The 27,076-nt window shown below is 41.0% G+C and overlaps 1 protein-coding gene across 3 annotated transcripts; it reads right to left on the reverse strand.

Annotated features, from left to right (window-relative positions):
- Positions 1–551: 551 nt before the first annotated feature.
- LOC306965239 (equilibrative nucleoside transporter 1-like) lies at positions 552–24,291 on the reverse strand. 3 transcript variants are annotated; one of them, XM_079559501.1, is made up of 13 exons: positions 24,072–24,291; positions 10,601–10,691; positions 10,441–10,522; positions 9,165–9,343; positions 7,080–7,219; positions 5,576–5,710; positions 5,403–5,500; positions 5,232–5,313; positions 4,870–4,952; positions 4,652–4,760; positions 4,471–4,556; positions 3,275–3,474; positions 552–1,547 (listed from the first exon to the last, which is right to left on the reverse strand). In XM_079559501.1, exons 2-13 carry the CDS (start codon positions 10,627–10,629, stop codon positions 1,436–1,438), a joined length of 1,335 nt encoding a protein of 444 aa, XP_079415627.1. In that variant the 5' UTR covers positions 10,630–10,691; positions 24,072–24,291; the 3' UTR covers positions 552–1,435. The 3 variants fall into 3 exon arrangements, with proteins under 3 accessions (XP_079415627.1, XP_079415628.1, XP_079415629.1); XM_079559502.1 differs by lacking the exon at positions 24,072–24,291 and adding an exon at positions 15,307–15,444; XM_079559503.1 differs by lacking the exon at positions 24,072–24,291 and adding an exon at positions 11,236–11,603.
- Between the last annotated feature and the right edge of the window lie 2,785 nt (positions 24,292–27,076).

The raw sequence follows: 27,076 nt of genomic DNA on the forward strand, positions 1-27,076 counted from the left end.
TGTCTATAAAATTGATCTACTCTTCTAGTCCGGTTCACTATGTTTAGATTTCGACTGTTGTGGTATTTTCGTGTAGAGCATGAAAACTATATATTTATGGAAACCTTATGGTGTAGCAATGACAGCAATGTTTTCATTTGTCATTTGGTAAAGTTGTGCAATTATATCATTTTTCCATTAGAGTAAACGGGGAGTTCTGGTCATCGCTACGGCAACTCCACGAAACATATGACAAGGGTTTCATTGACTTTTTGTGACCAAATTACGTTTTCTACTCCCCGTATAAATGTTATCGATATAATTGCACCTTTTTTTTTTCTTTCTTTCACAAATGTATAGTTTGGATACTCTCCACTACTACATTACTACTATTCATATGTATTACCACACACTGAGCAGCAGGGGGAGACATGTTCGTACAAACTTACTTTATTACAGAGTAAAGACGAACACTGACAAGGTCTATACAACCTTTTACCCACTGGAGAACATCGTCACAATGAGCCTTGTGCCATCGTGACGTTGTGCCGTTTATGGAAATAATAAGGCCAGAGTTAGAACTTAAAAAAATATAACACTGTCAAAAAAAAGAAGTAAAATAGCTTTGCATTACACACTTTCACAAAATATTTTCCTGTAAGTTCAGTCACTGCATTGAAACTTCATACATTTGTCAGTGCACTCCACCAACTCCGTTTGTTCAACTTATGCAATCAGTAACTTAACACGTCACCTGTGCAGCTGTCTGGGTAAAAAAAAAAAGAAAGTATAAAAGTTTAAAAAAAAAATCCTGAATTATCAATTGAAAAGGCAAAACTTTAGACACTGTGTATAATTAGAGTCGACATTTGATTCATAATGTGAAAATAAATCATAGCCAAATACAATACTGCTACAAACGGCAGATGCCCTTCAGTCGTTTCTTGAGGCTTATTTAAAGTTCAGCTTATTACCATGACGTTTACATAGTTTCATTTAATTTAACCCCAACAGTCTTACAGATACAAGAATACACTGATACAACACAATAATACATGTTCTGAAATGGTCAGATAATTTAAACATTTGGTTACATGGTTTTGGCACATTTGCAGTACTTCATAATAAACTAGAGAAATGTAAAAAATACTTAGGAATAATGACTTTAAATAAATGTGTTGTATATGAAACCATGCTGAAATTCATTGGAGTCCGGCAGTGATTTTGGATCATACCCAGAGGTCGTTTAGGCACCTTTTATTGAAGCTGAACAACAACAGTTCAAAACTTAGAGAATCTGGTCTCTGAACTTCTCTTTTTGTTGCACCAAGTCTTCTGAGTTTTGGTTTCCTTTGGTGGTTGTTCAAACGCTTGCTCAGTTGTACAGAAGGTCCCCCAGTGCACGTCCCGAGGGGTGAAGTCTCGCCTCAGAAACTGCTAAAACTTACTGTAGCTTTTAGCAAATGGCCCTGAATGCAAACGAGACCGAGGCGCCCAGTGCCAAGCCCAGGGACAAGAAGAAAGCCATGATTGCTCCTGCTGTCTCCGCTTCGTGCGGCGCAACTTTCCTGCACACACAGATGACAAATGAGCGGATGATTTTCCACAACATTTGAGCCAAACACTGGTCGATTCCGTTTTGGCAAGAAACTCTCACTAGTTTAATAATACCTAGACCTGGTTTTGCTTTTGGTGCACTTATTCTAGGCCTAGTTACACCAGGTTTTTGTTGTGTTTTAATAGAACGAAAAATTCTATTAAATTTAATAGAATGAAAAATTCTAAACTTCTAAATTCTAAAATCCCCACTGCTGTCAGACTGTACAATAAGACTGTGAAGTAACATGTGCAATAATCTCTGTATCAGCTGCACTTTATTAACTCTTCTTCTTGAACGCCGACTGTAACAAGTGAATTTCGCCTTTGTGAGATCAATAAAGGTTTATCTTATCTTATCTTATCTTATCTTATCTTATCTTAAAGGAATAGGCCACCGTTTTTACATACTAAGATATGTTCTTACCTCACTTTAGACGTGTTAATATATCCCCGTCTGGTCTTTGTCCGTGCGCTCTGTCACGCAAACGGAGCACATACGCAGCCTCTCCCACATGTCACATAGCTCCGAAAAAGCTCACGATAGAAGCTACCAAGCTCTTCCACGTGTTCCCTATTTAAATAAAGTTACGTGAAGTGTTTTCATGCGAAGTATATTTACCCAGAAATGTAGCATGTCGATTTTATAAGCAAATAAAAAGGGGTACTATATTGTGAGGCGTAATGATACGAGGAGTAAAACGTCCGCGCAGTAACTCCTAAAGGTTATTGACGGAAGTGAGCGGGGGAAGTCTTTAGGAGTTACTACGCGGACGCTGTGCTCCTCGTATCATTACGCCTCACAATATAGTCCCCCTTTTTATTTGCTTAGAAAATCGACATGCTACATTTCTGTGTAAATATACTTCGCATGAAAACACTTCACGTAACTTTATTTAAATAGGGAACACGTGGAAGAGCTTGGTAGCTTCTATCGTGAGCTTTTTCGGAGCTATGTGACATGTGGGAGAGGCTGCGTATGTGCTCCGTTTGCGTGACAGAGCGCACGGACAAAGACCAGACGGGGATATATTAACTCGACTAAAGTGAGCTAAGAACATATCTTAGTATGTAAAAACGGTGGCCTATTCCTTTAACCTTAACCGAGCACATTTTCTCAAGTTCAGCTTTGCCCAAATCTAAAAAGTTGCAGCCTATAGGCCAGAGTTATACCTAATATGAAAGCACTTTTTCTCACTTTTTGGTCACTTTTCATCACTTCTTTGTCATTTTGTGTAACTTTTTCATCACTTTATCATCACTTTATTGTCACTTTTTTCACTTTTTGGCACTTTTTCAACACTTTTTAAACTTTTTTTTTCACTTTTTCATCACTTCTTTGTCATTTTGTGTAACTTTTTCATCACTTTATCATCACTTTATTGTCACTTTTTTCACTTTTTGGCACTTTTTCAACACTTTTTAAACTTTTTTTTTCACTTTTTCATCACTTCTTTATCACTTTTGTATCACTTTTTATATATTTATCATCACTTTTTTCAATTTTTCGTAACTTTTTTGTCACTTTGTTTGCTTTGTCTTTTTTCTCAAGAAGCTTCTAGATTTGGTTAAAGTCGAACTGGAACCAATGTGCTCGGTTCAGGTGGGGGTTAAGAGGTTAAACCAACAACAGTGTTTAACTATAGGCAAAACGATGTCACAGTGATCAAAGAAGAGAGTCAAAGTCAGAGTTTCTTACTTGGGTCCGAAGCACATGCAGAGACTGGCCAGGTATCCGTTGGAGAAGGCGAAGAAGATCATGAAGATGATGTACCAGGCGTCGTGGAAGAACAGCGTGGGGAAGTTTGAGCGCGGCTGGACGTTACACAGGATGAAGAGAGGGATGAAGACGATACGAACAACCACCAGGATCGGGAGCAACCTGCTGTCTTTACCGGGCTGGGGAGAGACGAGACAAACGACACATTAAACACCGTTATGCAAGAACAAAGTGTATGAAGAGAAATAAGAGAAAGAACACAGTGGTGATAAAGCCTTCACACATAAACCTCCCAAAATGTAATGATGATGTAACGTTCGAGCCTCAAACTGAAGACGATCACTTTTGGAAAACGCAGGAGCTAAAGATTCAGTGGCCCACTCAGGTGAAAGCTGTTAAAAAGAAATCTCACATGGGCCTGTATCAGCTGACCAGTTATCCACATGAACGTTCACTTAAGCAGTAAAGATCTTCAACTCAATTACTCAGAGCCACACACTGTCTACGAGGCACCCGGTACTAATAAACTGTACTCCTAATCTGACCCCATTCCTCAGACTGCAGGGAAAAAACATTACTTTCTGAAATAACGAATTTTCGTCTCAGTGTCAGTCGTCAACTTAACCAAGCACAATCTCTCCCAAAACTACAAGCTTCTTTTAGAGCGTCAAAAAACTTAAACGTAAATGAGGATGAAAACGCAGAAAAAGAGGCAACAAAAAAGTGATGAAAAAGCAACAAAATAGTCGATTAACACACAGCGAAACAGGCGAGAAAAAAGCAGATTAAAAAAAGCAACAAAAAATGCAGTGAAAACACGAAAGAACAGGCATAAAAAAAAAATACGACGAAAAAGTGACGACAACGCAAGGAAAAACCGTAGGTCAGTTTTGTAGGTCATAGCTCTCAAATGAAGCGTTACACTGGCCTATAGGCTGTGAGCTCCAGTCGAGAAGCTTTGAGATTTGGGTAACGCCGAGCTGGAGAAAGTTGGCTCGATTAAGGCGGGGTTAAGGGGTTATAAATAGGAAATCACTTTGACCATTCAAAAGATAGTATAATGAATGGCTTATTGCTATAACAATGGCCCTAATTATCATAAAAATGGTCAAAAGACAAGTGGATAAACTACCCTCTGCTGGTCATTTGTGGTAATGCACGAGGCTGATACTAACCCACATGCAGAGCGCTGTCAGACTCCTGCCCGCCCAGTCCATCAGGTTAAAGAGCAGGAAGCAGGACACAGGGATGAAGTAGATTTCTGCAAAAAAAAAAAAAGCAAAAAAAGGAAAATGTTGTTAACGCTACGCTCAAATGGCGGCGCACAGTTTGAATCAAATATTCAGAGACACTCACCCCAAGCTCCGCCTTCTGCTACTGTCGACTTCACATCTACGGTCACAGCGGGGAACGTCCCGATGGTGACGGTGAAGATGAAGCAAACGGACAAAGCCATCACCCAGATCTGTCAAGGACAAAGAACAGGCACTAAGTAGCAAAAACCGGCAGAGGACGTTTAAAGAAATAAAGTTGATCAAAGTATAATGAAAGTAGCGACGACAGTGTCAGTTTACCTGTTTGAAGATGTTGAGGACAGACACAGCGGGCCTGGCTTCATCCGTCAGACCGACCACTGGCCTCTTCTCTGCTGAATCTTCTACAAACAAACAAACAACATTATCACTATGTCAAGTCAATACATTTTTAAAATCAAAGTGCAATAATAAATAAATATGTTTGTCAGCACATTATTGCATACAGTATTTCTGATGACCTTTCCTCACTGTTATTGAGACAGTCCCCAAAATACTGAGATATACATTTTTGCCATTATCACCCAGCTCTACTTTATTACACGTGTGAAAAGACTACTTTATTAATGCGCTTTCTTTTCATTACAAAAACTCCTGTGCTATATTTTTGTCTGCACCTTTACCTTTTTTGAGGAGGTCCATTTTGTTCTCCTCATCGGCCAACGCTTGTGAGCCATTGCTCTCTGTGTAATACTGGAAAAACTCCTGGGAACAAAATCAAAACATGATTTGTAGAAGCAATCCTACAGAAACTGCAAACTCTAATTTGAGTTGATTTGTGGATTGTGCTTTACCATTTTGGGCAGAAAAACGTAGGACATTATGGCTAGAAGAATGACAGCGCAGGCCGTGATGAAGTACCCGAAGGCACTGTCCTGCAGAGCCGATCCAGCTGCAAACAGACACATGACACATCTGCTAAGGCTGTGTCCGGGTAGAGTGGACCGTTGCCGTTAAAGACACCTACTGGTCAGTGCACAGATCATGGAGAAGGCAGCAAAGGTCCCAGCCAGGCCCTGTCCGCTCATGATGGGTGTGGTGTAGGAGGCGGGCAGGATCCCAGCCAAGCCAAACAGACTGCCCTGAAGAATGGCCCCAAACGCTGAAGGGAGAGGAATTTATTTATTTAACATCGAAACAATTCATATGTTTAGTTGCATCTTCCAAAAAAGCTGATTAGTGAATATAAACAATGGGTAAAATCAACACACAATTGACACCTTTACACCTGCCCAATGTTTGCCCATTTTTTTCATTTTTCTTCTTCTTATTTTCCCTTTTTTTGCCCATTTTTTATTACTAATATTGTCCCTATTTTCACCCCACATTTCACCCAATTTCTTTTCAGATTTTACACCATTTTTTTTCTCAAAATTTTTCCCAATGTTCCACCATTTCTTCACCATTTTGCACACATTTCTTGACATTGGAGATTAATCCGATATTGTATGAATAAATTCCATCTTCCATGCAATATTGTCCTGTTTTCTGGTTCTAGACGACAAATATTTAAGTATAGGTATGTAAAGGTCACACAGGACACCACAGACATTTGTTAAAAGCAAACACAGACACCAAAGTGCCACTGACTCTGCACCGCCCACAGTCAGAAACACAGTATATTCACAGTATTTAGTTTCGCATTAGTTTTGTGATATACCAAGACTTGGAGACTATATGGTAATTAGTCACACAATGACTAACTGGGTCTATTCCCATGTTCAATAATAATTTAACAATAATCGTTCTCAGTCCCAAGCATGGGTGTTAAAAAGGTTTACACTATTTTTTTTTTTTTTAAAGCCACATGCAAAGAATATCGTGCTTTTGTGCCCATCCTGTTCAGAGCCTGTGAAATGTGGCGCCGTTGCTTTAGCTCTGAGCTGAGATCCACTCTGGAATGTATGGACGTCAATATCAAAGCTTCAAGGTCGCAGTGTCTCCTGCCCCTCGGCAAACATCGACGAGGATCAGAAGGTCTAGACCGGCCCAAAGGAGGCGGGTAGGGGGTCAGCTTATTCCTGCTGCGTCCCCTCAGTCCAAACAAACACACCCGGTGGGAGCGCTCTGTTCTCAAGTACATCAAGTGATACAAGGAAATGTGTTTCAGCTTGTAGCCGCATGGGTCTGTAATAATGTTCATTTTTGTAGAGATAGCAGCTCTGAAATATCCTCCCACTGCTTTTCACACTTTTAGACAAAGAAACATTTCCGCACAATTAAACTGTGTCTAACAAACTGTAAACTTTGGAAATATTGCAGTCAACTCACGGGTTGGACTTAAATGAAAGACTTTTTACAGGTAACTTCTTAATGTACATATATCTTCTGTCTAAGCCCCAGATACCTAAAGAGTGTGATGCAGTGACTCTCTCCCTAGTATTCAGTCTATTTGTAGCATAATGTCACACGTACAAAGCCACACATCCATAAAGCTGCCGTAATCATTACAGACTTTATGATCCACTCACAGTTGATGCAGATGATTTTGATCATGGTGATGGTGAAGAAAGACATGGGCTCCATGTTGACCTTCACCAGAATGGCAGTGATCAGGAAAACCACGAAGATGACCACCAAACTCCCCGAAATCCTGAACTTCTGAGGCACTCTGAGAACAGGACAGAACATTTATGATGAGCAAAACACATGGGCATTAATGTCATAATCTGCATCTGTCTGGTGCCTTTAATTAAGGCTAAGTTTTACTAAGTAACTTGTTAACCTTAATAAATCCTTTTCGTAGTCCCTCTGGGTGTAACACACGTGTTGATGGGATGATTGGGGGGTCTTTCATTTCCCCCTGGTGTCTCTGGCCGGAAAACCATGCTTGTAACTTTCCCTGCTCCGACCCGGAGGCGCAAAATCAATATATAGACTTGTAGAAGTTATCAGTTTATTGTGCCTAGAATATTCAGCAAACCTGTTGCATAAGACTATTGTATGCTGCCAGACTCCTGATCAGTAAATAACTCGCTACATGATATTTTTATTTTGTCAGAGTTGAGCTATTAGCGTTTTGTTCTTTTGGTAAGACAGAAGGTTTGTTTACCTGCTTTACTAGTTTCGATCACCTTCTGTCTTACCAAAAGAACAAAACAGTAATAGTCTAACCAGTATGAACCTTTTACAAAAAAAGTTGAGCTACCTTTACATCGCTATATCTCGTTTATCTTTGTTTTTCTTTGTTTATTTCTTTTTCGACTAGAAGTTTTGTCATTTATTATGTTTGAAAGTCAGTTTCATGATGCACTATTGCACCAAATAAGTCTGTGAAACATTACAATGGCAATAAAAACTTGTGATCTGGAGCATCGTGTGCTTTGTCTTCAATGACATACTGTTACTGATTCACAAATTGGTTCTTGTTTCTATTCTTTATTTTGGAGACAGACAATTGTTTTGTGGACAGTGTTTCAAATGAATAAATGAACTATCTTGCTGGATGCATTTGGTAAAGTGCCTAATTATATACAACAGTGTCTATCATCTCTGAGGGGACAGTGAGGTGCTCTTCATAGGCTTTACATACATTTACAACAAACAGCACAATAAATATTTCTACTGGTATTTTATTCAGCTCACTTGGGAGAGTAGTATTATTTAGCCTTTAGCTACGACGCTAACTTATAGTTTTGAAGATTCTGGAGGCTTCATATTGAGCTCATGAGTCAAACCAGTAGATAAAGCTCCTGCGACGCTCACACTTCGGCTGAGATGGTGTAGAGTAATAAATCCCTTTGAAAAGCAACTGTGCGATGCTCTCTCTCTCTCTTCGCAGTCACTGACAGCGAGCGAGTACCGGCGGTGATTTTTTTTTTTCATAGGATGGTCGGTACACCAAGCAATCACAAGTCACGAAAGTGTACCAACTATCCTATGAAAAATTAAACTTTGCGCACCGTCGTGATGCCGGTAACAGCAGTCTGTCAGTCCTGTCAGATCTAGGGGCTTGGTCTGAGACAGTCAACAGAGCAGACACCGTTTAATTGCTCTTTCATAAGTTTAAAAAAACGCAACATGCACCTGTCCTGCAGTGGCGCTTACGGCCTCTAGTGGCATGAGTTACTTAGTTCTGCTTTAAGTAACTCATGCCCCTGTCCTTCCAGTCCAAATCAAAAACTGAACAAGGGTTTGCATGTTTCATTATTATCAAGAGTGATTATTCTTGATGAAGGAATGTGCTGACTTGATCACACCAGAAACGTATAGACAGAACATATGAGCCGGCAAAGGGCATTCTCAGGCGTGTTTGGAGAGGGTAGAGTCTTTCTGAGCCCGGTTTCCAGCCCAGATCTCACTCAATCCTTTTCTAATTAAAAGCAAATATACTGGGGGGCATTCAGACTTTTCTCACAACACGATCATGTTCCTTCAATCTCACAGAGTGACCCAGAAACACAAACAAGCTAGAAATCTGGCTCAAAAACCGATGGAGGAGTGTGATTGTAGGAAGCTAGAATCTCCCATCTAATTAAAGGTCACGCACTGGATTACGCTTCATTCAGACCTCATAAAACAACGCTATGTGAGCTCCTAATGTTGGGGTTTAATACCTCTGGTGGATGAAGGAGTTGAGGCAGGTGAAGATGAGCAGGGGGACCATGGCACACAGCGTCATCACATTGTTAAATTTAGATTCCAGGACGCTCCTCGTGTCGCCACTGCCCGCTGTCCCGTTCCCACTTTGATTGAAGGTAGCCATCGTTGGGTCCTTCAGCCGACTGGTGAAGTACTGGCGAAGTGAGACAAACAAACCGGGGACAAGTTAACGCCTGTTCCCACTCACAAACACAAAAAGTATAAACTGAGTTCTCGAATTGCTCATTGCGACCACTGAGACTGCGCTACAAGATGCACAATCACGGCAAACTCCAATCAAAGCGAGCAAATTGATTTTACTCTGAAAACGCGAAGGAAGGCGAACAAAGAAAGTGAAATATTGTCAATAGCTCAAAGTGAAACGCAGTGTGGATTCAGTAAACAAAGAGTTGATTAGTGAAATGCGCTGTATCGACTGAGCCATTTAAAGTTTGTTCATTTACAGTAAGATTGTTTTTTTGCAACGGAAATACACGCTTTCTTTGAAACTACCAATTGAAATAAGTTGCAAACGTGCACTAAGGTGAATATAAGTAAGGATTAAACAACAAGGAGCTGTGCATTATACAGTTTTAATGGACGACGTGTGTTCCTCCATTAAAACACAAACTGTTCATTGTGGCCTGTTTGCTTTTAAAAAAAAAGTTATTTATGTTTTTTTATCTGAAGCTAGTTCCAGCTCAAATGTCTGTCGTTACTATGGAAACAGCTGCAGTGGAGTGATAAAGCACATAACTAACTGTGCGTTATACAGTTTTAACGCACAGAATTTAGCATTAACCCAGACCGTGGTATAAAAGTGACTATAAAATGTATCTGGAGTTGTAATGTGTGCAAAGATTTCAAAGCATGTTTAAGTAATTACGCGACAAAATAGCTTTAAGGGCGGGTCAACTTCCTCTCCCCTCGGCCAATTATAATGTGGCATGTTAACCCTTAAAGCTGCAAAACAATGAACAGGGATTAGAGGTTGGCATCCCCCTCTTGCTCGGGCGCGCTCGGGTCAGGAATCTGAGCAGGACCAGGTGGGTTTGGAGGAAACCAAAACAAACAGCATGTCAGAGGGGGGAGTGACCTCCCTAACCTTTCTAATCAAGTGGCCACTGCCTTCAGAAGCACCATTGTTCCCCCTACATCAACGTGCTGTTTCGAGGATCACCTTTTGACTTCTTCTGTTTTTAAAGGCCTGTATCTGATGGAGGCGATTAACTGAAACAGGACTGTACTCACTGCAGATGCCGTCATGAAGAAATTCCATGGCAGGAGAGTTCCCAAGCCGAGGATGAAGAAGATGAGCCACACGGCGTTGTACCTGTGGGTGAAATAAATGATGTAATAATGAAATAAAACAAGCATTTAAACAAAAAACAAAAAAAAGACTAATACGTACTTGTCCCGTGGAGCGTTCAGGGCCGTCATTGTTGCCTTTCGTGAGCCGCTGGGTCGTGTTCAAATCAGGTCTTATCAGGGTGGCCCCAGGTCTGAAGTACACAGATAGCAACAGCATGTTTACAATGCTGTTCCCGCACCAATTACACAACTTACACTTCCACACACGCGCTCCTTATTAGTCATTAACATATTATTAGCCCAGGCCACGTCAATACGGCAAAAGAACTGGTCTGGTGAGGAACGAAAGGGTCACAATAATCGTTCTTGTTTTTTTTTTAGAAAGGGAATGAATAAAGAAAACTACCATCATGTGCAAAAAAGGAACAATCAAGAATCAAGAAAACCACTGCCAAGACACTTGCAATTGTAGAGATACAGTCCAGACATTGTAGATTAAATGCGTTTTCCATCTTCTCACAAAACCATCAATCATTTCCAACAAAATGTAAGACTAAGAAGAAGAAGAAGAAGAAGGAGAAGAAGAAGAAGGAGGAAGCAATTCTTCTCAACGCTGAGCTAAGGCAATTACATCACAGTTGTGCACAATAACTTACGACTTCCCGCACATATTCCTAAAGCAATAAAACAATGACACTCTCTCTAGTATTACTAACATAAGTCTCCTTCACTTACATAACAGCTGGGTGAGCCCGTCCTCTGGGGTGCAGGTCTACAAAAGGGCAGCGTAAACTCTGCAGCGCTCCTTTATACCTGCATTAGGAAGGTTCTTGTGCGGGACCTGCCCCTCTCTCGGCTCCTCTCCGTGCCCATCCCTCCTTCGCTCCTGCCCTCAGCCTCAACTTTCCTTTTTCCCCCCTTTTTCCTTTTCCTCGACAAATTACATAACTCTCACTGGACATGCGCCGCTCAGCAAAAACTCATCATACTTGTATTAGGGGTCAGTACAGATGCGTCCTCTGTCTTCCAAATCCCAGTTTGTCTCCTGGGTTTTTGCATGTTTTACTGTGTAATGATTTTTGCTATTCATCTGTTCTAATTTTTGTGAAGTTGTTAATAAATGACACGTGTCTCTTGGTTTTCTCCAAATATGTGATTCCTAGGGTTAAACTACAGCCTATGTTGCTACACTATCTAGCAAACCACAGCCTGCTGGAGTTTTTTTTTTTTTTTTTTAACGGACCGTGATGCTCATGTGCTTGTAGATCTGGAATGGCAGTAATATCACGAGTTCCTGCTTCACTTTTTCTCTTTAGTTTGCAGTGTTTGTGTTTAAAGAACTGATATGGCCTTCATTATTTGTTTAGAATCCAAAATATGTGCTTGGATTGCTTCGCTCCAAAACATTCAACTCCTCCTCAAACATAATAATTTGGAGCCCATTCAAAGATAATAATATAAAGTTGAAGCGATCCTGGTTAACACTATAGGCTGCTCGCAAACTTTTAAATGTCAGACAACATTTCCATTTGCAAATCTTTCCCATTTGACTGACATGGAAAGAGGACACGACAGACGCTGCTCTATCCAACCCACATCCAAACAACAAGCAAAGCCTCTGTGCGCTATAAGGGACTGACTGAGGCACAGAGAACAGAGAGTGAAGGATAAAATGGCATTGAAAACATGTACACTGGGAATTACCCAGTCAAACGACTCAAATCAAGAAGCCATGAGTTTCCTAATGCTAAGAAACACCGTACAGCGAGAAATTAAACCCATTACCATAATCGTAGGAAGACTAAGAAACAAACAAAAAGAACAATTGTCTTTACCTCTGAGTCCTAATTTAGAGTAATACAGCATCATCCATTGCACGAGCTGAGACTTTATCATTTGAAATAGCTCTTAATCTGGAACTGTTTTCTGTCACACTATCTGCGAAACACTTCAGCCTTCACTTAAATCATGACTCCAGCTTTTTTTTTACACACATCAGCAAAAAATAAAAACACCCAGCGTTCTTCTTTCAATGAGAAGTGAAACTCTTGCCAATAACACAATGTCACATACATTTAGATGCAGACGAGACACACACGTCCTTTTATTTATTGGTTCAGAGGTGTGTTAAGTGTGTGACTGTAAATCCGACAGGACGACGCGGAGCCAGCTGGCACCTTCTGTGGCGGCACTTTGCAGTCTGGGAGAGCGGCTCCCCTCAAGTTTGGCACCACAATTCCCAAAAAGCAGGACTTTGGCTCTAAACTGGGTGGTTTAAGTAAATATACTTTTCCTCGTGGCTTGTTGGTTAAAAAGAATAACTTCTGGGCGTATAGATGAATACAGTTTGGCATGATTCCCGTAGTGTAAGTGTCCAGGAAAACAAAACAAAAAACTGAAGACAATCTGAATGCAGGCAGTTTTCTTAAATTCTAAAAAGGCTGCCATTGAAGAGCATTTGTTAATAAAATGAAATAATACCAGCAATGCTATTGTTTAATTGGGCCTGCCATTTCAATCATGTTGCTCGTGTGACTGTGTAAAGGTGGAGGTCAGAGTGGTCCTTGGCACAGGTGTTGTTATTGTCTTTTATCTTGGGACTCCATTATTGTCGAGTTCATGTAACCTTTAGGATGCAGCTCATGTGATCCCTGGAAACGCGTCACTCTCATTTAGAAGATTCCTGTGCTGCAATCAAACAAGGAAATTGCTCTGGAACGTTGGGGCATTAGGACTAAACAAATTACCGCGATACATATCCAGGAGTTCGGTTTCCTGTTGGTTGTACTCTTATGACTGTCACGTGCAGTCTCACAACAGTGTGCTTTAAAGAGTTGTACGTGTATGAGCCATATGATTCATATGCTTCACGTCAGTTCACAACCGGGTCTTCAATTTCACACCCGACTGAAAATGACCCATCCCTGGAACAGCTTGCTCAACCATGAGACATGTATCTGTACAGGAATGCATCAGACTAAACCCCCTACAACAGCAGTGATTACTTCTCTAAATGTATAGTAAGTCCTTATGAGGCGTCCACAAATGAAGATTAGACCCATAACATTGATTGAAAGAAGATGTTTTGTTAGTACTATATTTGATCTGTCTCTAAGAAACTTTTTGGTGCAGGTTTTGATTATGTAATGCCTTGTTCCTTTTTGGCAATTAACACAATATTCTATTATTTACAGATGGTGACCATGGCAGCAATTTTCCATTCCCCATCACAAAATGTCAATTATATTCGACCAACAATGAAGGGGAAAAAAATCACATAAAAATAACTAACTCTGTAACCCACATATTTGACATCAACAACACAGTGAGCTCAAGAAGCACAGCCGGAGGCGAGAACAAACAAAGTAACTTGGAAACGCTCGAACTAAGTGGCCTTTATGATCAATATTCACACACTCACATGGCATGGGAATTATGGTACATTCTGTTCTTAGTTGAACGGCACGTAATCACACCTATTGTTTTAAAGCCTCTGTAACGTCTCTTTAACGGGTCTGGTGAGGGTAATCGAAAAGAGCAGGAAACAATCACAGAGGCGGGGATGTGTTCTTTTGTGAAGTACCCATGAGACACATGAAGGTGCGTCCAGGGGGGGGAGCCCGCGGTGGCAGTAGTGGGAGGGGTGTGGGCCATATCAGCCTTTTGTGTCCCCAAATAAACCCGCGCCTTTATCCTCTCAATCAGTTTCCCGCCATCCATCCACGGGACAAAGCCTCCTCCAGATGCTCTCGGTGGAAGAAGCAAGTCTGGCAGCTCACAGTAATTACGCCTAGGCGACAACTTCTGTGTGTGTCATCGTGTAGCCTACCGAATTTTTAAAAATGCAGCTAAATCAGATCATTCTTATGCGTTTGTGTTTGATTTGCCAAGAAACAGGTGGGAATAGAGGAGTAAAGAGCATATGCCCATGTGCTCCTAAGAGGCGGCTGCTCCTGTCAGCTGTTCAGCCCAAAAACAAAGCACCCATTCTGCTCTTCTGCATAGTCTAGGTCAAACAGTCACCAACAGCATAAAGTGCAGGACGACTCAGCCTATACACGACACACAAATACACTTCAACAACTCCCTGAAACACTATGGGGCTGCGCGAGACGACAGAAAGTAGGCGCGTTCAAAATTGCTGATTTACGCTTCCTCCGCGTGTCGTCAAGGCGTGCATGAATAGATTACAGCTTTGACTCATCACTGACACGCAGCCTTCAATGGACTGTACCCGCTCAAGTCCCATGATTCAATTCAGAGGCTCGCACTGGCGCACGTGCTCTGCTCTCAACGCCAAAAAAAGACGTCATGTGCTTTAAATCCTTCTCCGTCTTTACTCGGACAGAAATGCTACAACATTGTAATGAGCCTGTGCGTTTTGTAGCCCGGGCGCTTCCGACAGTGACAAAACCATGAATGGAAACTTGAGGATGCCATTATCTTGCCACATCAGACCACGTGACCCACTTCCATGCCAATCTATGAACCACGCTTGCCTATTTGGCGCGTTAATTTTCCTCAAAGTAGGCTACGTAAAACGATTAGGCTATATCGGCGTTATATGTTCCTCAGTCCACGTAAACCCTCCGCCCGTTCATACACGTGAAATGTAGGCTCGTAGTTTAATTTACTGAAATAATAAGCAATTTCACATGACACAATAGAGGAGAAAGTCACTACGCTACCAAGGCGAGCGCGCTTTTACGCACACCACGTCTCATGCGTAAATACACAACGGCTCTCAATTCGAGCCATTTCCGCGGTGGCTTAAACCTGTAAAGTATGATACCCCGGTGGTCTTACCTGGTCGCTACAGTTTGAAGAGCTTAGTTGTTTCTGAGGGGGAGCATGTGTCCGCTCTCAGAGAAGGGTAACAGCTCGGTGTGAGACTAGAAGGGGAGGAGGAGGAGCGCCTCGGAGTCGCAACGCTCGAGTAAAATTGGGTTTCGGAGAAAGTTGGATAATGAGATGAAGCCTTGCAGTTCTGAAAATATGTGATTGTCTCCAATGAACTTTGTGAATCACGCTTATTTATTGACTTTGGATTGGCTACATGAAGTAGAGGTTATCAGTGAAGTGAGATTCTAAGGCAAACAACCACCTGCCGGAGTACTCTGGGCTAGGATCCTTGAAAGAGAGAGAGAAAGAAAGAAAGAAAGAAAGAAAGAAAGAAAGAAAGAAAGAAAGAAAGAAAGAAAGAAAGAAAGAAAGAAAGAAAGAAAGAAAGAAAGAAAGAAAGAAAGAAAAGGGGGTAGAGCTGTCTATTGCTAGCCCTAATACTGTGCCTTAATACTCAGTTAACCTGCTCAACTGTTTATCTTGATTATTCTACCACTACCACGAGGTCATTGCAAACTGTACACACAGGCAAGGACAAAGTGTGGCTGGTATTAAAGCGTGTGCCTGGGGGAGAGTGTAATTATTGGACTGGTCACATGCTTTTAAGCACTGGTCTTTGCATCACTGTTTCCATCACTGCGTTTTGTTGTGCCAAGTGACACAACTGTCTATCAAAACACATGGGCAAGTCTGCAGCATTTAGAGTTGTTTTTGTGGCTTACGACGAGTCTGCACCACCTCCCTCACCATGTCAGTGTCTAGTTTGCTCCACTTCTACTGCAGCCCTACATGCACAGTCTTCCACGCCCCAGTCTCTTTGCCGGGTCTATTAAAGTCCACTGTGGTTTGGATGTGCGAGGGTGCACATGTCTACTTCCTCTGCGTGCCAGCCCTGCACCCACAAGGAAGAACTGAGGGCCTGTTGTGTCTAGAGGAGGCTGGAGGAGAATGCGGTTTTCATTTCATACATTCACATCCCGTTTTGGGAAGATTGGCCTGAAGGTAAAAAAATATTTAAGGTGAGGGGAGATGACAAAAAAAGATAGTCGTCTCCCTTAGAGAAATGTGTCTGTATAGGGACAAGGGGGCTCCACGCCACTCACAACAAACAGAATCATCAACTATAGACACGGCTGCATAAATACCAGTGCAAATAATAAATACAAACATTATTAAGTAGCAACTATCCTGGCTCAGGCTGTAGCCTTTAATGCGTCATAAACAGAAGACAAAAGGTAATTTCAGAAAGTTTGAGCTCTACCCTGAGATATTGATGTGACAGACACAAAGTTTCATTATCAGCAACTCCTTGTGCCACAACCCACAATCTTACTTAGAGTGCCCCATTACACAAGACTTGCAGCTGTCAGCTTTCAACTGTGCCAACTGTAGCGGAGCAATATCTGCAGAAAGAACCAGCGTGACTTCTTTTCAACGCTATGATAGACTCCATTTAACAGATCATCACAAGTTTTGTACAAAGCAGCTCAGGATCTAAGTGAAACTAATAGTTAAGTGTATTGCGCAGAACACACAGAATATCTGTCATAAAGACCTGAAGGTTGGAAAATATACAATAACACTGCGGGTATTATTTACTGTCATGGCAGCAACCTAGTTACAGCTGTGTTTTTTGCCTTTTTCACAAACCGCCTTTGTGGTTTCTGTGTTCCACATTGTTTTACTGGATACTTTTGTACATCTTTGCTATGTTTTTGTGGGGTTTGGTGGATGTTTTTTTTTACTGCAGAGTCCACAATGGTCCTGAAGAAAGCAGCTTTTTACCATTTCATAGGATCAGAGGAGACTGAAGCCAGGTTTCTTCCGGGTGTTACGGTTTCCTCTATCTCCAAAAACATGCTGGTCAGGTTGGCCCACAGTAGCGGCGCGGCAAATGAAGCACTTAATTACTTTCTTACTTAACATATCTTTACACCTCTTCTTCACATTCACAATTTGACAAAGCATAAAATATCTAACTGTAACTATGGAACAATTTATAACAGAACATTTTATACTCACCACTGCCACCTCAGGTCAAACATGTAACTGCAGCTTCTATATTAAGCTCGTGTATGACGGCAATTCGGACCGAAGCAACAACTTTTTGAGTGACAGTGCAGGATTTTAGAGGCAGTTGTGGTGAACAGGTCTGGGCTGATTCTACACCTGGAACATGTAGGGGGAGGAAAATACATATTTCTAAAATGTTTGAACTCCATATAGTCCCTTTAAAAACAGCAGCTGTTAAAGTATCAATAGATGCACCAATGTATTATGTCATCAAGCCCTTTATTTTCTCTAGAGCCCCCTTCATGCATTTTTATACATATTATTAACACTAAATTTGGAGTATCCGGTGACTTTGTGGCATAAAGACAACGAGAGAGACAACTGGGTCGGGCATGAAGACAATGGAGCCCGGGCCACATACTGAGAAAGAAGCAAGGACACTAATTCCTGTTCAATCCAATTTTATTCAGGAATTTTAAAAATGGGCTTGGTTTCAGGATTAGGCTTAGGACAGAGCTGACAAGGACCACAAAACGTGTCAAGGGAGGTCCTTTGGGACACACTAATCCCAACATTTGCCTGCCTTAAAGACTGAAGGGTGTGAAGCAAAGATCACATGGTATAGAAATCTGCGTCACGCTGGTTGGTCCACAAACCACCACGCTCAGCTCAAGCCATAATTCCGGGGACGCCACTATGTTTTATTTTTGGATTGTTTTTGTCAAAGCACATCTGGAAACATTTTTGGTTCAAATGTGGGAAAGCTGCCCAGTGAAACTTTTGCTTCATTTGTTTTGTTTTGTGCCATGTATGCAAAGTTACAATAAAGTTTTTTCCGAATTCAGGGAGGCATGCTGACTGGGAGCAAACAGAAGCAAAACTGTGCGAACTATTCAAACCAAGCATTGTGTGTTAAAACGATCTTTGAACATAAAGATCAAACCGATAGCAGTAATGCCGGGAGATTTGTGTTCCCATCTTCTCCTGGCGGGGAATGAAGGGATGGTAGCTATATGGTTCATTATGAAATTAACTTTAGACCACAGAAAATACGACTTTATTCCTAGACATACATCACACCAAAGTCTAAACATAAATATCGCAATGTCCCTCTCCTGTGGTTTATTGGTTTTACAGCACTCGGCCAAAATGCACATTGATTTGTAAATGTGAATGACCTGACAATTTGTTGCATAACTAATTTGTACTCCATTCGACATCCTAATATTGAGTTGATATAGTGTGGGCTCTAAAATATCTAAATTTGCAGAATGACTTCCTGAGTTGATGCGCGCACGTCCTCTGCACCACATGTCTGTCCATTACATGAAGCCAACTCTCCAAACAATGAGAAATGTTATTGTACATGTGTGTTTCCTACTTCACATGTTCAAACTCTTCAGAGGACCCAAGAATTCCCTGTTGACTTTTCCATCTTCTCAAAAGTGTCTGTCCGGTGTATATTTTGCCGCCCGTCTAAGATCAAATAAACTGCGCCCCCTTTGCATGCCCCCAACCTTATAGACGAGAGTCTCTTCGTATCTTATCACGCACCGTCAGCCATCCTGTTTGCCTCAGTGCATATGGGAAATTATTAAACGGAGGTGAACAGGGGCATTTAGTGTTTCTCTGTGATTTTGGACAGTCACCAAAGGAATGTGTTTTCTATGGCGGGGTTATGTCAGTTAAACTCCTCATCTGCCCATCTAAAAGCATTACCCAATTGTTCTGTATGTAAGGCATTCGTTTTCCACAGGAGGTGAAGATGCCACTGCACCGGGACTGTATGTACCCCACTCGACTTGTTTACCAATGAGAGAGCCATATGGTGAAGCTATTACATCAGGGAAATATACGTCTGCTGCATTCTTTTCACATTACAAACTCTATACACACAATTACATACTGCATATATGACTACAACTCTTCAGAGCAGTCTGCGGTTCTCAAACTTTTCACGCCAAGTAACGTCTCATCAAGTATTTCACCTTGCACCAGGCATCAAAGTCTAAAATTAAAGATAACCCTCCAGTAACACTGCCAAATATCATCTCAATCTTCACCTAACTGAAATCTTGTGCTGTTATACTGCCAGCAAAATGACATAATAAGTCATAGGTGAAACAGACAAAAACATTACTAACATGTTTGAGAGGGATTATTATGGATCCTGAACACCGTCTGGATTCTTGACATTTTAAGTGAAAAGCGTTATAAAAATGATCACATTTATATAACTCTCTTTGAACCACACACAATCACGCACTAGGAGATGGAGACAAGGTTGCAATTTAGTGTCTTGCTCAAGGGCACAAGCGCAGTTTCACAGAGAACATTCAGGGTCATGGGTCCAGTTCGCGATGCAGTTAGGAACCTGGGAGTCATCTTTGACCGAGAGCTGAATTTTAAACAACAAATAAATGCTGTTGTCAAAGCCAGTTTTTTCCAGCTGCGCCTTTTGAGCAAAGTTAAACCCTTTCTCTCGCGCCAAGACCTCGAGAAGGCAACGCACGCATTTATCAGTTCTCGGTTGGACTATTGCAACACTCTCTACTCTGGCCTCCCACAGTCGTCACTCCACCGGTTACAGTTAGTGCAGAATGCAGCAGCCCGTCTTCTCACCGGTTCATCCAGACACAGCCACATCACTCCCGTCCTCTCCTCCCTGCACTGGCTTCCGGTCCGTTTTCAGATTGATTTCAAAATTTTAATGTTTGTTTTTAAAGCCCTCCACGGTCTCGCTCCGTTATATCTAACTGAGTTGGTGACCGTACATCGCCCCAGCAGAGCTCTCCGGTCTGCCGATCAAATGGTTCTGGATGTGCCCAGGTCCCGGTACAAACAGTGGGGCGATAGTTCTTTCAGGGTTGTAGCGTCAAAACTGTGGAACAGCCTGCCCCTCAGTCTGCGTGTTCTCACAGAACTGTCCCTTTTTAAGTCTAGATTGAAGACACATCTCTTCAAACTAGCTTTTAAGACTTAGATCGCACTTGTTTTATTGATTGATTTTTTTAATATTGTTTTATCTGTCTGTGAAGCACTTTGGTCTTCCTTGTGTTGTTGTAAGGTGCTATACAAATAAACTTTGATTGATTGATTGATTGATTGATTGATTGACATTTGGAAAACGCTTGAAAAACTCTACCAACCGAGCTACAGTGTCAATTTGGAAATTCATTATGGTGTATTTTATTTCCTCTTCTCTGGGCCTGTTGTTTTACATGGACGTGTAAAAACTGACGCTCCCAGGCCAATACGCCGTTATGTGGGCCTTTCTATTATAACGTAACTTGACCATCTCTCACCTGCAAACGCTACGAGGATGACTTCCTGCCATTAATCCTTTTGACCTTTTTATTATTTGCTTTACTGATTCATTGAGGCAAAATGATTAACGTTTCATTACCTTATCTCGATTCCATGGAACCAACCTTTCACTGCTGTAAAACTGATAAGTAAAAATTTGTTGAAGCACTTTGCCAGAATCCTATACTCACTGCTTGACCTCACATGACCTCCTATAACTGCCTTCCTTCCACGTTCACATACTGCACTTTGATGTGTCAGGCTAAACACATGCGACCTCTCTCCAAGAGCGTTATGTCATCAGTGCATTTACAATTTAACTGCTCTCGCTGACCTGTCTGTGGGCTCTTTAAATAGTATTACCGCTATCCACACACGCATTAACCTAAAGGAAGCTGTCAGTGAGCTGTCATACGAACACTTACAGCAAATAATAACACTTGCAGAAACCAAAACATACAATGAACAGCAGCCACTTTAACATTGATGGATGAAATGCTTTGCCCGAGGAGTGTGCAGACCAGAATAGAGGTGAGCTTCATAGATTGCCGGCACAGTGTTACTACAAATTGAACCTGTTACTTGGCGAGTAAATTGATGTTGTTGTGAAGCACTTTCGGCGGATTGCAGATTGGGAGTACTTCTTCCATCTCAAGTTTGTTTGGGCTTTTCAAGAGGAGCTTATTAGTTTCCCGTTATGCCAAAGCAGAAAACACACGCATTCCTCTGAAAGAACCAGCATCTATCCTGCGTGTGGTCTGGGCTCCGGCTCTGACAACACTTACAACAACATCTCAGCGTCTTGTCACCTCCCTATCAACAGGAACAAACCGATCGCAAGAGTTGAAACACAAACAAAGATTATTTTTGTAGTTATCAGCTGAACCAAAGTGATTTTTTTTTTTTGTTGACATTTGCACTGGACTGAACTTCACTGGCAATGCTTCACATCTCATTCATTCAAAAAGGCCAAGTAACACAAGCGGTAAATTCAAGGATTTATGAGTAAAATCCAAAGAATGTGAACGGATAAGATTTCTGCCAAGTAATGCAACCATATCTCAAAAATGGGTTTCGGAAAATTAAAACGTGATGCTGCGCCAATGTGTTTCAAACAAGCACCTGCATTCATTCTGCATGCTCCCTTCCTGACCCTTTGAGACCAGAAAACTCAAAGTGCCCAGGCAAAACCTTCACTTCTATTTCAAAATTGCTAAACCTGCTATGATGAGCTGATGAATTAAGCCAAAGATACTGAAGATATCCCATAAGGCCCACAGCACGTTGTGACCAGATGCTTGCGATTTTCCAAAGGGAGTTTCCTCCACTAACATCGGACTCTTACGTAATCCCGAATGCTCCTCGGCTTCCAATTCCCAAACAATTTGTAATGACCTCTTTGTGTTTTTATGAAATGAACTGCGTTAGGTCGAGGTTATGAATACAGTCTGTGCCGACATACTGTACATTTTAAGACCTGGACCCACCATGGCTTAAGTACTTCCATCACAATAATGAGAGCACATTCCAGCCCAAACTCCTAAAAACGATTATTCCACCTGCAGCTTCTCTGAATATAGGACATTTATCGCACAGACAGAGTGTTTACCTGCGTTACGGTCCCACACGAGGACTGTTTCTTTAAAGATACCTTTCCAATAATAGTCACCTATTTGTGCAAGGACACTGGGAACACTGCGGCGGCTCAGATGGCTCACACAACCACAGAAACAAACCAAAACAAAATGATTCAAGTCAAATGGACTTGAACCCACTCTGGAAATAGCACGACTTCCCAAGTAACTATTCCAATATATTCTGTTGAAATCAAGAGACACCAGACCAGACAACAGCACACTGACTCCTTTTGTTTTCATGGACTGTTACGAATGATTTGACCATCTTATTTTTGTAGCGCAGTAGACCCAGCCCTGGTCAATGAAATTAAACTTGGTCTTTGGACTAAGATGCACTAAGGGCTCGTTATACAGTATTTTCTTTATATTCAATAAAACCATAGCACAATAAATAACTGCAAAGTAAGTGTAAAGCGTATTAATCACAAGAAAATTAAAAGCTTCAAATGTCTGACTGAAGCAAAATGAAAAAACCTTCTAAACCTTTCTTTTAGTTGGTTTTAAGACGGGTTAGGCAGGTCTATGATAAGTAAAGGCAAGGCTTGTATAGAAAATAGAAAATCAATTACAAAAAATATTAAGGGGTTGGCAGTAAACATAACCTTCTCCACTAAAAATGATAAGTAGATGCCCGAAAATGTACTTAAATTTATGTCTGCAGGTGCAAACTGAGACAGGACTCTTATCTTTGTGAGAAAAGGGAGAAGCTCGCAAATCCCGTGACTGTTGATAAGCACGCAGCCCTGAAACATTACAAACAACATTGCATCAAGCCCACTGGGGGGTCGACCGAGGAGAGGAGCACCGGCAGCAGCACCGCATGCCCAAGGTTTACAGAAGTGGTTTATCCTCAGTAAGCCCTATCCCCAGATGCTCCCTGTTGTGGGATGGGAGACAATATTCAGCTTCCTCTGCAGCTATAATAACACACAAACAAACATTAAGACATTGACCACTGGGACATGTATCCCAGTTTTTCCCAACCTTTCTTGTTTGGTGCACTTGGACCTTTCGTGTGTACTTTAAGTACCCCCTACATCGTGGGTGCCGTGCAGCCATCTATTTAAAAGTTATCAAATAAAACTACATAGTAATAAAAAGACAATGTGATGTGTTTAAATCAATACTCTGAGTTTATGCTTTCCTTTAAAAGCAGTATACAAATCCGTTTTTTGGTGTACCCTCAGGGGTCCCCGTCCCTGGTTGGGAAACACTGAGGCATCCAACAAAATACCGAGGCCCACAAAATTGCATCATCATCCTTCCATCCTATCTCTCAAAGCATTTTTTTTTCCTGGAATCTGGGCACATTCATTTCTGTGAATTTAACCCAAATTGTACTATCCTATAAGCCCAATCATGCCCTAAAGCCTATATATTTGGTATTATATAGTGACCTACATACATGTGACCCACATTTGGCTCCTGAGCCAGGGATATTATGAGAGGTGAAGAAAAAGATGTCGGTCTAATTTTACTGCTATAGATGACGTCACACCTCAATACAATGTAGACTGGTCTCACATGACCTTGACACTAAAGGGTTTCTTCACCTGCCGCCTCCTGCTCGTCTATGCCCAGTCAGATTCTCCACCAGAAAGTAAGTCACAGTGGCATGATCTGTGTTGGTACCGAAATAGCTCGAAGCACATCGTCCCCCTCCCGCGCGTCTCCTCTAGTTTTTAAGAAGCTGCGTCAGCATTTAGCGGTCACCACACAGTTAAGCTGCCACACATAAGGCAAGTGTCAGCTGTCAAAACAAACCTCACCTACCTTCACGCGCCCGTCCTGGGATGCTCGCACATGAGCGCAGCCCGATGGTTCGTGTGTAGAGCAGGCTAAATGCATGCAGTCCTCTGTTTTTGCACCGTCTCACCGTCGCACCTCTGCAGATGGCCCTCGGGCGCAGGAGGGTGGCAGCAGGCAGGGAGGGGGCTCAGGGTGCACATAGCCGACCGAAAAAGAACACGCAGTAACTTTGGGTTAGTAGAGAATGGCTGAAGTCTTGCCACGCATAAAAACAACCAAATATAGGTCACACTTCACTTGTGGATTTCTTGTTGTTCGCAGATTGCTGCAACCACATGGTGCTTTTTCTTTTTTTTTTATAGTCGACCCTTAATTATTTCTGGCTATGGGGAGGGGGGAGAATATAGCCTATTATTTCTGCTGAAGTAGCTCAAAGTCTGCCAATCTGATTTCTGGTGCCGAGAATGTGACTTCAAGCCAACGCTCTTCTTTAAAAAAAAGAGAAAACAAGATAACATTTCTGCTAATGGCTAATTAACTTTCAGACTCCGTCATATGGGTCTCTAGGCTATAATCCAACTGATGATGCTAAATGTATTTGCTAATCTAGACTATTTCTGATTCTGCCCCTGAGAACACTTGACAGCCTCTTGCACACCTGCCTTACCGAACCTTTTAGGTTTCATTTCACTGTTATATGTCTGTCTTTGCAGAAGTTTATGTCAAATGTTACACGACATTTTATAACAAGTTAAACACAATCATTTAGGCCATGTGCAATTTTCCCATGGAAATATAACTTAATATTATTAATATTACTCTAGATGTTTATATGTGTGAGATGTGAGACAAACCACTGGACAACTTCACACTGTAAACTGTGCAAGCATATGATTTAGACATACAGGGATTAACAGGACAAGTAAACAGTAGAACAAATGTCTCTACTGGCAGTCCTTGGTCTTACACAGAGGCGAGTATGCATGTACTTGACTTAACTTTTCGAAGTATTCATACTTCTTTAAAGGAGCTATTCTTGATTTTTTTCATTTTCTGTTATTGGAATAAAATTTGTTTTGTCCTTTAGTATATGGTAAAAGCAGACATTATCCAAAAAACACTGGTTTTAAAGCCTTTTAAACAGTCATAAAGTGTCAGGCTAGTAGGCATTGTTTACAGTGAAGTGACAGTTTTCCTTCTGAAAGTTGTGAAACCTGGTTTCAACTTTGATGTTGTAAATGCAATGGAGTAATTATTATGGTCTCTACTTTTTACTTCTTCTTGTAAAAGTATTTAAAATGTAAGTTTCTCTTACTTGAGTTATTATTTCACTCCCACCTCTGTTCTTACAGTGAAACCAGATCTGTTTAGTTTTTGAGCTCCAGGTGATACACTGTGATAACTGTTTGGAGGTACATTTTTGTCAACAATCTTTGACGATCCATAAACATGCCTCAATCTGTCAAACTGTATACTGAATGAATTACTCTATGATCATTAGACTTTCCTTTTGAAAACCTTTTCCTCAATCTAAAAACTGTTTACCTTCATGATTATTTAAAATATATATATATATATAAATAAAGACATTGTTTTCTTACAAATGTGCACTTAAACACAGGAAATTCCTGGAAGCTAAGCTAGCTGGCGGCCTTATGTGACCCCAGTGTATTGTGCCACAGTCTGCTGGTTATTATTAACACATGTTGAGAATAAATTGAACTTGGACTTTTTAATTAGCTATTTGTCATCACTATGTCAACCTATCTTTCTGTGGATTTCGTTTGTCCTGTGTTGTCTCCTTTTTTAATCACTTATTAATCAACTACAACTTTAATGGGTGAGTTTTGTTCTCCACTATACCCTCACTTTTATGACTTTAATGATGTGTAACCATTTCCATTGCTCAAACGCTGTCAGCTACAAGCATGTTCTTCAGTGATAACCTCCAGATGTTTGCTGTCCTCTTTCAAAACAGACCCATCCCAAACCCTCGCACTCCTCAGCACCTCTCCTCACTTTCCTCTATCTGGTGTGGGGGAACAGTTCTGTGACCCAGTTATGTAATCTCAATGCTGCTGGAATTCCTGATTTCTGCCAGCCGGTAAAATCCCTCAAGGTTCCCTCTTGGGTGGAAATACTTTTCACACAGTGGGCTGCAAATCTTTTAGAAACACTCTCCCCCCTAGACCCACATTAAGAAACTGCCCCGGTTCAGTTGAGTAAGTTTTGCGTCATTTAACATCACACTGGATTATCCCCTTTTTAAGGAATAGGTTGAGGTTTGTATAAATTCCTTTAAGACAGTTGATTTCATTCATATCAGAAGTGCAATTGATCTGACCTTCAAGTAAATTTTTATTATGGCTCAAGTTGTGATTATAATGGAATATTACAGATTATATGGATTGGTTTTTTTTTGATATAAATATGGTTTAAGACCTTTTAAATCTCAACCAAAAAATAAATAAATGCATGGGTTCTCCAGGACCATTTAACACAGATATACTGTATTACATTTTACTCCCCCAAATCCCAAACCAGGGCTGTTATTGCTTAAGTAATCGAGACAATCTAAAAGCTCCATGACGATAGGGATTGTGCAAAGTTATGATCAGCAAGGAAATTGAATGAATTGCAGATCACAAAGGTTTTTTATTTTATTCATTCATTCACCTCAGACATAGACACAGTCACAGTAGACATTGAATAAAACAAAAAAACATAAATAACTTAACAACACCAAAATCACAATAAATTTCACATAAAGATAATTCCGGACTAAGACAAGACAAGACAAAGACAAGACAAACAAACACAAAGACAAGACATACAAGACATACAAGACATACAAGTCCTTGACACATTTTTCATAAATTCCATATTATTTTTTACATTATATTTACATGATTACATAATATTTTACATCATATTTTGTATTTTACAGTGGCTCTCAAAGAATGGGCACTCCACCAGTCTTCCTTTGTTCTGTTCATCCTTATACATCCACATTTTTATCTTGTTTGGAG

This window comes from Gobius niger, assembly GCF_951799975.1.
Source record: "Gobius niger genome assembly, chromosome: 7".
Classification (NCBI taxonomy): Eukaryota; Metazoa; Chordata; class Actinopteri; order Gobiiformes; family Gobiidae; genus Gobius; species Gobius niger.

Excerpts from the sequence above, each read along its gene's own strand:
- LOC306965239 (XM_079559501.1), bottom strand. The coding sequence starts at position 10,629 with ATGACGGCCCTGAACGCTCCACGGGACAA. Across the intron at positions 9,344-10,440 it reads TCTTCATGACGGCATCTGCA|TACTTCACCAGTCGGCTGAA; the intron begins GTGAGTACAGTC and ends TCACTTCGCCAG. Across the intron at positions 5,711-7,079 it reads CAAAATCATCTGCATCAACT|CGTTTGGGGCCATTCTTCAG; the intron begins GTGAGTGGATCA and ends CTCTCCCTTCAG.